The following is a 15079-nucleotide window of genomic DNA, read 5'->3' on the forward strand; positions in this document are numbered from 1 at the left end:
CAAAAAGGTTGTTAGAATCAGTGAGCTGCAACTGCAATTGGCCTTTTTTTGTTATGAACGTTAGAGGTCATATTTGATAGCTAATACTCCCTCCGTCCAAACAGAAGTGACACATATTTTTTTTTGGGACGTCTCAAGATAAGTAACTCATTTCCTTTTTTTGATAGCCTCTCTCTTACTTTTTCTTTCTACTTTATTAACCCTCTTACTTTATTCACTTTTCACTTTACTAACAAAATCTCATTTCTTTAAATTCCGTGCCAAAAATTTTGTTGTCACTTATCTTGGGACATCTTGGGACAGAGGAAGTATATAACGAACAAACATTTGTTTGATAACAAGATAACAAATTTTCTAATAAAATTTCTTGACAAATCTCGACATCACATCTTCCAATTCTTCTATTCAATCACGGAACTTTAATGACAGATTGCATATAAGGACATACTTTCTTAGTTCCATCTCAAGTGATTCAGATGGAACTAAGAAAGTATGTCCTTATACTTTCTTAGTTTCATCTCAAGTGATTGACTGTTTTTGGCACGTATTTAAAAAAAAAAAAAAAATTAAAGTAAGGAAAAAATTACAAAAAAGAGAATAATATTGATACAACTCTCTTCTCTATTATTCTCTTTTTAACTATTTATTAATACTTTAACTTTAACTTTAACTTTAAGTTATCTTAATTGTAATACCTCCCTGAAAATTTGATACATATTACCATTTCGGTCCGTCCCTGAAAATTTGATACACTTCACTTTTACCATTTTTGGTAGTGGACCCCATATTCCACCAACTCATTCCTACTCACATTTTATTATAAAACTAATACTTTAAAAAGTAGGACCCACATCCTACCAACTTTTTCAACTCACTTTTCATTACATTTTTTAAAACCCGTGTCGGGTCAAAGTGTAGCAAATTTTGGGGGACGGAGGTAGTATATTAGTAAGTGGAGTACAACATTATTATCAATACTGCCCCATCTTGAAAATTAAACAGATTTAGAATATTGTGAATAAAACAGAGGGCTATAGAAAGGAGCGCACAGATCTCAAAGCTGAACAAACTCATTAAATGAAAGCTAATTTCATCATCATACGACCCAAGATAAGCAACAATATATACTGCGAAAAAAGGTAGTACTATTTTCCTGTTAATTAAATTTAATTCATGTTCCTATGATTAAGTTAATCTTCTGTTATTTTTTCATATTTTCTACTTTTTGAATTTGACTATATTAGCTCTGTCAGTATGTAGTTTGAAATTCCTTTTTAACTTCGTGTTATCTTGAAAGATAAGGAAGGATTGAACCGGAAAGTCAACCAAGACGATCCAAAAATAAGAAGAAAATTCAAAAATTTAAAGGTATATTTTCCTTCTCCTTTTTGCCATAGCCCCGAGTCATTTCGAAGCGTAAATAAATTACGATCTTGATAAATACTTTGGTGAATCGACGATCTGGTTCTTTCGAAATATATGGCTACATCCAAGATTTCAATTTTAACTTTATAGTACAATTTAATAATCGATTATTGAGTGAACATATTATGGTATTTAATTTCTTTAAAAGTTCATTTTTGTTATAAATGTTTATTTTGATTGATTATTTTTCATAAATATATTTTCTTATGGCGCTCTCTCCCTCTTTCGTATTTAATTTCTTTAAAAGTTAATTTTTGTTATAAAGGTTTATTTTGATTGATTATTTTTCATAAATATATTTTCTTATGGCGCTCTCTCCCTCTCTCTTACGAAGATTAATTTTTTTTTTGTTATGTTAAGCGGATATGTAATAAAGTATAAGAGATAAAGTATTACCGGATATGCAATAAAGTATTACACGGAAGAATAAAATATATAGGAATAATAGAAAATGCGTTCATTGTTACTCCTAGTATATATTGAAACGGAAATTACTCAATATGGAGGAAGGTTCTATTTTAAAATTATGACAAATTATCTGATAAAATTGTATTTTTATTTTATTATCTTGATTTCATTGTTGGAATAAAGATGAATCAATATCAATTTTAACTTCAAATTAAATCCAGCGTGCATATGTTATTTCTACACCAGCACTAAAACCCACTCATGAAACTTTGATTTGGTAGTGAGATTTTTTTGCAATATAATTATGACTGACACATAAACTAAAGAATCCTTTAAAATATAGTACTTTATCTTTCATGATTTTTAAAAAATATTAGTTATGATCATCTTTAAATTTTTATTTGATTGGAACTAAAGAGGTCGATAGTCTATACCATTTTTAGTTTTCATTGTAACAACTTTTTTCTTAGAAATACTTGTGTTATTTTTTATGGAATTACATCTTACACAAAGCACATCCGAAGACCTATTGTTTAGAAGGGGATCATTTATCAATTTAATTGGGTTTTGCTGTCTAAATAATTATGTTTTAAATGAAAGAAATGTTAAAAGCAGGATGCAAAGTGACTGGATACATGGTTTTTTGGGAAATTTATAGCCATACAAATTGATTGATAAAAATTAATTTGTTCTCTCTAGCTAGTCTAAAGTGACAGAATTATGGGTATCGATCATGAAATAAACGCCAACTTCATCATCAAAATTTTGGCCACGTAACCTATATATATGTCAAATGTTATAGTCTTGTTTTTGCTTTGAGTTTGAATGATATCACAATCATCTGATCAAATCACATACGCCGATAGGAAAATTTCAAAGCAATAGTTTTATCTCTTTATTCGTAGATTTGAATAGTTTTAAAATTCACGTGATTGTGATGTTCAATAGGTCATTGTTAATTTTTTAGCTACGAGTACAGTTTGCTGATTACGCAAGCAGAAATATGGCAGAAGCAGTCATTTTATTATTGATACAAAAGCTCAACAAATATCAAGAGGAAAGAACAGACAATGTCTACCCATATGAAATTGAAGAAACGGAAAGGGCAATTAAAGAGCTGAGAGAGATTGTGGATGTAGTTAGAAATAAGAAATTTGGTGAGGGAAGAAGACTCAACCTTTTGACGTCTGATCTGGTCCACGTGGCTCACGATGCCCTCGACCACTACATAACGGGCAGCGATTATACAAAGGATTTAATCATAAGTTGGATGGGAGAGATCAAAATGCGGATGCTTAAACTGGGAGTTGATGGGCCGAAGACAAAATCCAACTCAGAAAATGTTGATGAAGATCATGTGGTGGTAGGCTTGGATAGAGACGTAGAAATGGTGCTCCGCACAATGATTTTTCATAAAATAGAATATCGTTCATGGGTTGTTATCAAAGGCATGTCTGGCATTGGAAAGACGACCCTGGCTAGAGAGATATACAACCACCCAGGCGTCATCGAGCGATTCAAGTATCGTGCTTGGGTATGTGTTTCTAATGTCTTAACTATTAAAGAGATAATTATCAAACTACTTCTACAAGTGCAAGTAGTAGTAGATGGTGAAACTCTTCATACATCTTCATTACTGGGGAAATGGACGACCAAAGTCTTCTATTTATGCTTCGCCAGCACCTGCAAGGACTGTCATGTTTGATAGTTCTCGACTACCTGCCCAAACAAATACACTTGAGACCTCTTTGGAAAGCTCTTCCAAAACAAGGTATGTATAATCTTATTATGATGGTAACTTAGATTTCAACATATATTAAATGAATATTGTGCTAATTCTAAATGAAGCAAATTGCAAAATAAATACTTCCTCCGTCCCATTAAAGATGATCCACTTTTCTTTTTGGTTTGTCCCAATCAAGATGACCCATTACTTAAAATGGAAACCTCTTTATCTCTACTTTATCCCCTCTCTCTTACTTTACTCTCTCCATTTAACACACAAAATAAAGTTGCATAAAATCCCGTGCCACCCAAAAAATGGGTCATCTTTCTTGGGACGGAGGGAGTATTAATTTTCTCAAAGTTTAGTTAAGAGCATCCCCATTCGTGCTCTTAGCTAAGAGCACGGAGGTGGGCCCGGACCCACTTTTACTCCTTGTCCTTAGCTAAGAGCACAACACCCACATCCGTGCTCTTAGCTAAGGACAAGCTCAAGGGTCCCACCATTCTATTATTCAATTTAAATACTCCAATTATTAAAAACATTTCTATATTATAAAAATACATTAAAAATAAAAAATTATATAATTAAAATCCTAAAAATAAAAATTACATAATTAAAATGCTAAAAAATAAAAACACACAATTAAAATCCTAGAAAATAAAAAATACATAATTAAAATCCTACAAATTAAAAATTACACACGTGGAAGACTAGTCCTCTATCCCCAATTGCCTCTTGAGACCCCGGATCATTTGCTCATGTGTTGCAAGTTGATCCGGAGTCATCCGAGACGTATCGTTCATATAGAGTTGACTCAAGATGGCCCACAACGTGTTGTTCGGGGGTGGAGGAGGCACAAAGGGAACGGGGGCGAGCGGGGGCGGGGCGGATGGAGTCGAGCGCGCGACGGCGGGGGGCGGTTGGCCGCCGCTTTCTTCTTCCTTGCGGGCGGGAACCGCTGCCAGCCAGCTTCTGGCTACCTTAGCCAGTTCCCGCCAGTTCGGGTAGCCACATCATCGCGTGAGGCGCTGCTGTCGGATAGGCAACCGACCTGACCGTTTGGCCGGGAGGAGCTGGAGGAGGATGCCGCTATGCCGCCCTATACTTCGGATGTCGGCGCCCCTCCCGCCAACAATCGAGTACTTGAACGGGTATTTAACTCCTCCTCGTTGCATGCCGCCAAGCGGCAGTTGATGATGTCGAGCCCGTTCGTGCCGCTCCCCGCCGACCGCTCTTCTTGGAGGTAAATCCCCGAACTTCCCGATTGCCTCGTGCATCTGTAGATGCAATTGCGAACCATACTATCATTGCGATAGATGGTTCCCGCCGGCCGGTTTTCATTGTAGAGGCGAGTGATGCGCCATCAATACGTATCCCCTTGGGCTTGGTTCGTGCCGACGTCCGGATCTTCGGAGACCGGCCAAGTAGGCTTTGAACATCGCCATCATCTCACCCGGAGTGTACGGGGTGCGGGTGCCACGAGTCAGAAGAGTAGGAACATGTAGTAGGAGTAGGAGTAGAGCCCGCCGCTCCCTCCCGATCCGGGATTCGGGTGCCCACCCGAACCCGAGGGCGTTTAGGTCGTGCAACGGGTAAGGACGGTAGCCACCTCGGAACTTGCGAACCTTGGGTTTGAGGAGGGGCCGTAAATTGCGTTTCCGGACTAGGGAATGAGTCGGACTAATCACACTATTCACTAAATAACATTGTTTTTCTTATTTAAAAAAAAAATCGGACTAGGCATGAAACGACTTTAATATCCTCAACCTTTCAGAGGACCAAATTAAATATGTCTACTAATTCAATTCTCAATACTAATCCGCACCTAGTTTCAAATCCATCTTCAACATAATCGACTCCATCCTCACCTATTTTTATATCATCCTCCATTGCTTCAATATACATCCAATTACCGGAACTAGGGCATTTTATGTTGAAGAACTAAGAATATATACTATGTTTATTTTAAAATAAAGACAAAATAAAACTAGTGAATCTCTCAATATCATATTTTTATTATATTTTCTTGATATTAATCTTAATATAAAGATAAATACTAACAAAGATATAGAAAAGAATAAGTCATAGGGAACAAATTTCTAATACTGAACTTTAACTTATTAAATAACAATATATTCAAAAAATTACAATTTTAACATAAAATAATTCTACAAAATATAAAAATTGTTTGCCCCCCTATCTAAGCAGGTAGCTCTGCATTTGAATCAAATCCACCCTCCACTGCTTCAATTCTCTACCCTTTAGTTCTTCTCAATCCAACCATCACCGATTCCTATACTAGATTAGGAGAGAGAGAAGAGTAGATTTGAGAGTTGCCCTTGTTGACCATCACGCGCTTCTCTCCCATAAATAAGTAGTCCCTTCCCTTCCTGGGTAGAGATAAATTGCAAACTTATATATTGTACAAACTCAAAACTCTTCTTCACAACTTCAACACAGTTTTAATACAATATCAACATAGTATAAAATTTCAAGATTTGAATGTCAACACACAGTATCAACACAATATCAACACAACATCAATCATTGACTACCGTTGAAATTCTGTTGACATTTTCCTGTTCGTGCTTTTTTGTGATATGATGACATTTTTCAATAGTCCAAATCATAGTTTTGAGTTTATACAATATTTAGAGTTTCACATTCGCTCCCTTTCTATAGCAAGTTATCAACTTTCTAGTATTGGATTGTCACGCACAAGTAATTAATTTCTTTTTTTAAAAAATTTTGTTGATGTTTACATTTTTTTAGAAAGCCTGGAGTTGACTATAATTTAAATGGACTTCATTATTCATTTGACAATTTTTTTTTAAAATATGATTTTTTTTATTAAATTTTAAAGTTTCTAAAGAGATTAAAAAGTATTCGGATTTTTAATAAATTACAAACGCTACTTAGTAGTATTACTTTAAAGTTATGCATAGCCACATCATGTAACATATAAATTTCCCTTCTCATTTTTCCTTTTGTGTTTGTTCTCATGTAAGAATCCGATGGATGTAAATTGGTTGTCACAAATCACATGATGCATGGATTTGTAAAATTCAAACTCCATGATGTTTACAAGATGGAACCTTTGGATTCTAATATGAGCTGGCAATTGTTTTATAAAACAATAAACAGTGGGAGTAAATTGAGGAGTGAGCAGAAATTCCCAAAAGAGTTGGAATACCAAGGAAAACTAATGTTGAGAAAATGTGGTGGTCTGCCATTAGCTATTAAAGAGGTTGCAAATCAGCTAGCTCAAAAGAAAGCCTCTACTGGAGTGATTGGGAACAACTTCTTGAGTGTGTTGATTTTGGTTCAACATTGCAGTTATTGGAACCATATTATCAAAAATTGGACCCCAAATTGCTGCCATGTTTCATGTATATGGCCTTCTTTAAGGAAAATACAACTTTGAGGGAAAATAAGTTGTCGCATATTTGGGACACAACAGGAGGACTGTATGATAGTGAATTGTACATAGATGGTTTAGTTGATGAATCTGTTGTTGATGAAGTCAACGACAATGGCACACGGTATCACATGAATCCCGTGCTACACAGACTATCCATTAAAAAAGAAGAGGAGGGAATAGGTTTTGAGATCCTTGGAATTACTCGACTCAACAGAAATCCATGCCACCGTGTGATCATTTATAGCAGAGAGAACAAATTCAGCTACTCAACGAATCAAGATAAAAATATTGTTTCTCTATTCTTCCATGGTGGTGGTTATTTAAATGCTAGTCCATCCTATTGGAAAGGTTTTGAAAAACTTAAGATACTTGACTTGGAAGATTTTGGGTTGAATATTTTGCCTGAAACGATCGGCATTTTGATGGAACTAAGATACTTGGGATTGAGAAATAATTACATAAAAGAGCTCCCAAAATCAGTGGGGTGCTTGGAGAATCTTGAGGTTCTTGATGTTGCTCAAAACTTTATGGTGCAAGTACCGGATATCATATGGGAAATGGGTAGCCTTGTCCGCCTCTACATGTCTGATGTCATTTGCAAGAAGCCTTTCAAGATAGATGTGCTTCAGCAGCTGAATACCTTAACCTCAGTCTCATTTGATAATCTAATATCTGACCTCTCAGGCTTGCAAATGTTGGCTAGGCTTAAGAAATTGGGTGTACAAGATTTGGATGGAAACGCACATGTAAGCAAGCTCTTTGTGTCATTGTTCAACTTGAAATCTCTTCACCACCTAATCTTAAGAGGGCACCGTTATAGAAACATGCCTTGTTTGGATGACCTTGGTACTCTACACAATGTCAAAACACTCAAATTGGATGGACGCCTTGATAGGTTGCCAAAACGCTTCCCTATCTTCATGTCTTCCTTGACATTGGCTAATAGCTGTGCTAATGAAGATCCCATGCCACTACTAGGGAAGCTACCTCACTTAGAGTACCTCAAATTGCGGAACGCATACACAGGTCAACACATGGGGATCCCGAAAAAACATTTTTCCTCTCTTGAAGTGTTGTGCATCGAAGAGTTATGGAACCTGAGGAATCTACAAATTGGAAAAGGTGCAGTAGAATATCTTGAAAAATTAGAAATCCGCAATTGTCCAAATCTGGACACCCTCCCGGAAGAGGTTCGGTCAATACGGGATCTGGATGACTTAAAGATGGTGACAACCAAAACCATTTCAACAAACATCAGGAATTCACGATCAATCTCCAAAATAAGGTTTGTGAATATCAATCCATAAGCATTGTTGTCACTGTCCCACCATAGTTGAATAAATTTTTCACATTTTGGACGTTCCATCGTAATTGAGTCATTTCTATTTTAATATATAAGAGTAATAATTAACACATTCTCTACATTTTCTTATATTTGTTCTTTCTTACTTTATAATATTTCCACTTAATAATCTCTGCAAAAAGAAATGCATCAACTGTGATGGAAGAAAAAGAAATACTAGTATCATTTGAACTTAGTGCGAGAGAGACAAACAATCATAAGAAATATATTTGTGAAAAATAATCAGTCAAAATAAACATTTATAATGGAAATTAACGTTTAAAAATAAAAAACAAAAAATATAAAATATAAAATTAAAATCTTGGAAGTAACAATATATTGCGAAATAACCATGTTAAATAGAGTCATGGTTCAAGGTGGGTCCAAGCCAGCTGGAGCAGCTGGAGTTATCGAATTAGCTGATTAGTTTCAGTTAGTTTTATTTTCTTTGTTTTTGTAAAGAGCCGTTGGAGCTTAAGAGGCTAGGGTTGTTGAGAGCAGTTTCTCGTTCTCTTGTATTGCATAAATATTCTTCAATTCTCAACTTGAGAAGGATGATGAATAATACGGTTTTACTTTCCCTACTTTGATTTTGTGTGAGTTTACGGTTGAGAGCTAGGGGGAAAAGAAAGGGTATTCTTCTAGTTGTTCAATCTTTATTTCTTCTTCTTGATTCGCAACAAGTGGCGCCGTCCGGTGGGAATCGTAGAAGTGAGCTTGGGCGATTGCAATTGTTTCTTCTGGTTTTGGGGCTTTTTCTGCTACTGCACGCCATCTGTTTGAAGAATGGCTACGTCAAGATTAGAGGCTGAAAAATTCACTGGTTCGAACGATTTTGGGCTTTGGCGAATGAAAATTCGTGCAATGCTAATTCAGCAGGGGTTGTCTGATGCGCTCGAAAAGGAAAAGGAAGGTGAAGAAAAGAAGGCCGATTTGGATGAGAAAGCTGCAGCGAGATTGGCAGAAATTCAAGCAAAGGCTCATAGTGTTGTGATCCTGTGTTTAGGCGACAAAGTCTTTCGAGAAGTGGCTAAAGAGACCATTGCAGCAGGCGTTATAGCCAAGTTGGAGAGTCTTTATTTGACTCGATCTTTGGCGAATAGGTTGTGCATGAAGCAGAGGTTGTACGCTTATAGGTTCCGGGAAGATAAAGGCGTTTGTGAACAGATGGAGGAGTTTTCTAAAATGGTTGATGATCTGGAAAATATTGACGTTACAATAGGAGATGAAGATCAAGCCATTTTGCTTCTTAATGCTCTACCGAAGAGTTTTGATCACCTTCGTGATGCCATGGTGTATGGGAGTGAGAAAACCATCACCTTATCTAAAGTGAAGGCTGCATTAAGAGCCAAAGAGCTACAGAAGGGATCATCAAAGCCACAAGAAGTTCCAACTGAGAGCCTGCATATCAAGAAGTTTAAGAAGCCTAAGTTCAAGAAGAAATCTGATGATGCTAAGGCCTCAAGTTCTGAAACAAAGGAAACGAGATCATGTCACTGGTGCAAGAAACCAGGACACCTCAAGAAGGATTGTTTTGCTTGGAAAAGGAAGCAAGCATCTGAGGGCAAAAATCAGAACAGTGCAGATTGTGTTGAGGGAGTAAACTTCCAGAAATCATGAATGTAATGGATGGTGGAGTAAGTGGATCTTGGATAATGGATTCGGGATGTAGTTTCCATATGTGCTTGTACAAGCACTGGTTCCAAGAATTAAATCCTGCCACTGGAACTATGCTCTTAGGAAACAACCAAATCTGCAATATTAAAGGAGTTGGGATGGTGAAGTTCAAGATGGCAGATGGATCTGTGAAAGTGCACAGTGATGTGAGATACTGTCCTGAAATCAAAAGGAATTTGATCTCACTAGGCTTGCTGGAAGTAAAGGGTTTTTCATTTTCTTCTCTTGAGGGAAGAATGGTAATCAAGAAAGGTCAACAAATAGTTATGATGGCTGAAAGGAGAAACATCTTGTACTATTTTCTAGGTGAAGTAGTGATTGGTGATTCAAATTCAGTGGCTGCTGAGAATTTGAAGTTGTGGCACTTGCGGCTAGGACATTCGGCTGAAGGAAGTCTGAAAGAATTAGCCAAGAAGGGTCTTATCTCTGGAGATACATCAAGTGGCCTTGGTTCCTGTGAGCAGTGCATCTTGAGCAAGGCAAAGAAGAAGCCATTTCCATCAGGTATTCACTCTTCTACCTCTCCTTTGGAATATATCCATAGTGACTTATGGGGGCTAGCTCCAATTAGGGCTGGGGAAAAATACCGAAAAAATGATATATCGCTCGTATAGTATTGAAAAATATCGAAAAATTATTGAATTTTCGATATATCGTAATTTTCGATACGATACGATATCGTATCGTAAGTTTTCGATACGATAACGATATGAATTTCCTTATATCGCGATATATCGTTTTATATTGAAAATACGATATATATCGAAAATTTTTGATATATCGACATTTTCGATATATATCGAAATTATATATCGAAATTTTCGATATATATCGATATTTAACGATATATCGAATTTCGGTACGATATATCGATACGATAACGATATGAAATTTTTTTATATCGAAACTTTCGATATGATAACGATATGAAATTCTTTCATATCGATATTTTTGATACGATACACGATACAACGTTTTCGATACGATATATCGTATCGACCCACCCCTAGCTCCAGTAACAACTTTGGTGGGGGGAAGGTACTATTTGTCTATAATAGATGATTATTCAAGGAAACTATGGGTGTAGATTCTGAAAGAAAAATCAGAAACATTTGATAAGTTCAAAAATTGGTGCATAGAAGTAGAACTTGAGTAAAATGTCTGAGAACAGACAATGGATTGGAGTTTCTTTCAAGAGAGTTTGATGAGTTTTGCAAGGAGAAAGGCATAAAGCTCCATAAAACAGTTCCTTCTAATCCCCAACAAAATGGGGTTGTAGAAAGGATGAACCGAACAATCTTGGAAAGAGTTAGATGTCTATACAGCTGCTCATCTCATCAATAAGTGTCCCTCTACCAGTTTGAAGTCAGAAACACCAGATTATAGGTGGTATGGAACTCATGGTAACTATTCAAAGTTCAAGGTTTTCGGCTGTGCAGCATATGCTCATATCAGGAAGAGTAAGCTTGAACCCCGGGAACATGAATGTGTGATGCTGGGATATCAGAGGGGGGTAAAAGGTTACAGGCTATGGTGCATCGAGCCTGGTAATCAAAAGGTTGTGATAAGTAGGGACGTGGTTTTCATCGAAGATCAGACGCCTTACTTGAGTAAAGAAAAACAGAAAGAAAAAGTTCCCTATGATATGTTTGAGGTGGAGTTAGGGAAACTGAATCTGGAATCATCTGGAGATATTAGTGATTCATAGAATGGTGAGCAACAAGAAGACCCCAATTCTGATCAAGGTGGAGCAGATACTCATTCTGATCAAGGTGGAGTAGACATTCATTCTGATAATAGTCTCAGCAACTACCAACTTGCCAGAGATAGAGTGAGGAGGGAAAACATAAAGCGTCCAGCTAGGTATGCTGAAGCAGATGTGGTCTATTATGCATTATGTGCAGCTGAAAATCTTGAGTGTGCAGATCCTTTGTCCTACAAAGAAGCTATGATGAGCAGAGATAGAGAAAGATGGATGGAGGCAATGAATGAGGAGATGGACTCTTTGCTCAAGAATAAAAGTTGGATTCTTGTTGATAAAAGCAATCTGAAGCATGAATCTAAGGATAGGAAGCTCATAAGTTGTAAGTGGATCTTCAAGAAAAAGATAGAAACAACAGACAAGGATAGAGTCAAGTTCAAAGCCCGGTTGGTGGCTAGAGGCTTTACACAGGAGAAAGGGATTGATTTTAATGAAGTATTTGCTCCAGTTGTAAAGCATACTTCCATTAGGATTCTACTTGCTGTTGCAAATCATAGAAACTGGGAATTGCAGCAGCTCGATGTGAAAACTGCATTCCTTAATGGGGATCTTGAGGAGACTATTTTTATGGGCCAACCTGAGGGCTATGTAAAAGAAGGAGAGGAAAACAAAATCTGCTTACTAAAGAAGAGTTTATATGGATTGAAACAAAGTCCAAGGCAGTGGAATAAGATGTTCAATGAACAGATGACTATACATGGTTTTCTCAGATCTGAGTATGATGATTGCATCTATATTAAGAAGAAGGGGAATACTCCAGTGGCCTACCTCTTGCTTTATGTAGATGATATGTTATCAGCTGGACCTTCATTGGTTGAGATACAAAAGATCAAAGCTGATTTACAGAGAAGTTTTGAAATGAAAGACTTGGGTGTAGAAAGATTCTGGGAATGAATATCTTGAGAGATAGGAGCAAGAAGCTATTGTGGCTATCTCAGTCAGATTACATTGAGAAAGTCTTGAACAAATTCAATATGGCAAATGCTAAAGCAGCTGCTACCCCTCTCTCACAAAGTTTTAAACTGTCAAAGGAGCAAGCTCCAAGAACTGAGTAGGAAGCATTGGAGATGGAGTCAGTTCCTTACTCGAGCATTGTTGGGAGTATAATGTACACCATGATTTGTACGAGGCCAGACCTAGCCCATGCTATCTCAGTCACTAGTAGATACATGTCTGACCCGGGTAAGGAGCACTGGAATGCGCTCGAGTGGATTCTCAGATATTTGAGAAACTCCAGCAATTGTGGTATCTTGTTTAAGGGAAGTGATAAGGAGTGTGAAGAAGCTGTTTTGGGTATTGTGATGCTGATTATGCTACTAATCTGGACAATACAAAATCTCAGTCTGGTTTCTTGTTCACTTTGTATGGTTCTGTCATAAGCTGGAAGTCCAGCTTGCAAAGCGTTGTTGCTTTATCAACAACAGCAGCCGAATACATGGCACTCACATCTGCTGTGCAAGAAAGCTTCCGGATCCAAGGAGTGATCTCTGACTTTGGGATCAATCAAAGAACTATGGTTGTGTTCTGTGATAGTAGTTCTGCTATATGTTTGGCTCAACATCAGTTCTTTCATGAACGGAGCAAGCATATTGATGTTCGCTTGCATTTTATCATAGATGAAATTGAGAGGGGCAGAGTAAAAGTGGTCAAGGTTGATATTCTTCATAACCCAGCTGATATGTTGACCAAGTGTCTTGGAAGAGACAAGTTCGAGCACTGCAAAGGTCTGATCAATGTATGCAACAAACCTGAACCATGAACTCAGGTGGAGATTTGTTAAATAGAGTCATGGTTCAAGGTGGGTCCAAGCCAGCTGGAGCAGCTGGAGTTATCGAATTAGCTAATTAGTTTAAGTTAGTTTTATTTTCTTTGTTTTTGTTAAGAGCTGTTGGAGCTTAAGAGGTTAAGGTTGTTGAGATCAGTTTCTCGTTCTCTTGTATTGCATAAATACTCTTCAATTCTCAGCTTGAGAAGGATGATGAATAATACGGTTTTACTTTCCCTACTTTGATTTTGTGTCTTGAGTTTACAGTCGAGAGCTAAGGGGAAAAGAAAAGGTATTCTTCTAGTTGTTCAATCTTTATTTCTTCTTCTTGATTCGCAACAAACCAGGTCGTCGATTTACAACAAGTATTTATTAAGATCGTTACTTATTTGGCATTGAAATGATTTGGGGCTTACTAAAATATCGCGAAGGCAAAAAGGAGAAGGAAAAAATATTTTTAGGTTTGTGGATTTTCTTCTAATCTTTGGATCGTTTTGGTTGATTTTCCTCTTCAATCCTCCCTTCTCTTTCAATATAACACAAAGTTGAAAGGGATTTTAAACTACAAATTCACAAAGCTATATATACACTCAAATTTGAAAAGAAGAAAATATGAAAATGTGACCGAATAATAACAGAAACCTAATTCCTAGGTTTGTGTTAAAATGACAACCCCTCTTAAAGTGACACCGTGACACCACTTATATAGCAATATTATAAACGTTACACAGCAATATTACAAACACTACACAACAATCTATAGATTGTTGTATAGTGTGTCGGATATTGCTGGATAAGAAAAATTGGTGGATAAAGACCAGCAAATTACTGGCCGTCTTTTTCAGATTTTTTTTTTGCCACGTGGAAGCTTATTATTCGTCCACGTGTACAAATGATTGGCTAGGAATGGTGGTATGGTGTTATTTTAAGGGGTGGTGGCACCCTAACATGGGGTGCATTAGGGTGCCACCATAGTTTAGGGTAACAATATAACACCAATATACACCGTTAGATCCGAAAATCCAACGCCTATGATTAAATTTCACTAACATAATACAAATTGCAGTCTCGTTTATTAGAAATTGCAGTCGTGGGTATTTTTGTCAATTCATAATATTTTCAAATCAAAATTGGGGATATCCCCAAAAACAGCGGTATTCTTCGCATTCCCTCTCTCTCTCTCTCTCCATTCTCTCCCCCCCCCTCCCCTCTCTCTACCGCGATTCACTACGAGAAACCCTAAATTCACAAGTTCACGCCGCTTGCGCCTACGCCGTCGCCTTCGCCTGCGCCTCTACATCGTGAGTCGGCGATTAACCCTCAATTCGACGGCGAACTGGAAGCAACTCCGGTTGCTGATTTCCACCAACTCCGCTATTGATTCCATCAAAAACGCAATCACAGAAATAAGCTTCTCAATATCTTAAGGTGCCGTTAAATTCTATGAATTTTATTTCGTTTGATTGGAGAAAAGTTGCATACTTAATGAAATTACCGTTTCATTCTTATTAATGTGATTTATTATTCTACTCAGGTGATGATCCATTCAATGA

General features: G+C 37.0%; 1 protein-coding gene across 1 annotated transcript; it reads left to right on the forward strand.

Annotated features, from left to right (window-relative positions):
* The first annotated feature begins 6952 nt into the window (after window positions 1-6952).
* LOC125198159 (probable disease resistance protein At1g59620) lies at window positions 6953-8287 on the forward strand. The gene has a single exon (XM_048096587.1). The coding sequence runs from the start codon at window positions 6953-6955 to the stop codon at window positions 8285-8287; it is 1335 nt and encodes a 444-aa protein (XP_047952544.1).
* Window positions 8288-15079: the final 6792 nt, after the last annotated feature.

This window comes from Salvia hispanica, chromosome 1 (assembly GCF_023119035.1).
Source record: "Salvia hispanica cultivar TCC Black 2014 chromosome 1, UniMelb_Shisp_WGS_1.0, whole genome shotgun sequence".
In the NCBI taxonomy this organism is placed as follows: domain Eukaryota; kingdom Viridiplantae; phylum Streptophyta; class Magnoliopsida; order Lamiales; family Lamiaceae; genus Salvia; species Salvia hispanica.

Bases quoted from the DNA above. Each gene is read 5' to 3' on its own strand.
- LOC125198159 (XM_048096587.1), top strand. From the start codon at position 6,953: ATGGCCTTCTTTAAGGAAAATACAACTTTGAGGGAAAATAAGTTGTCG.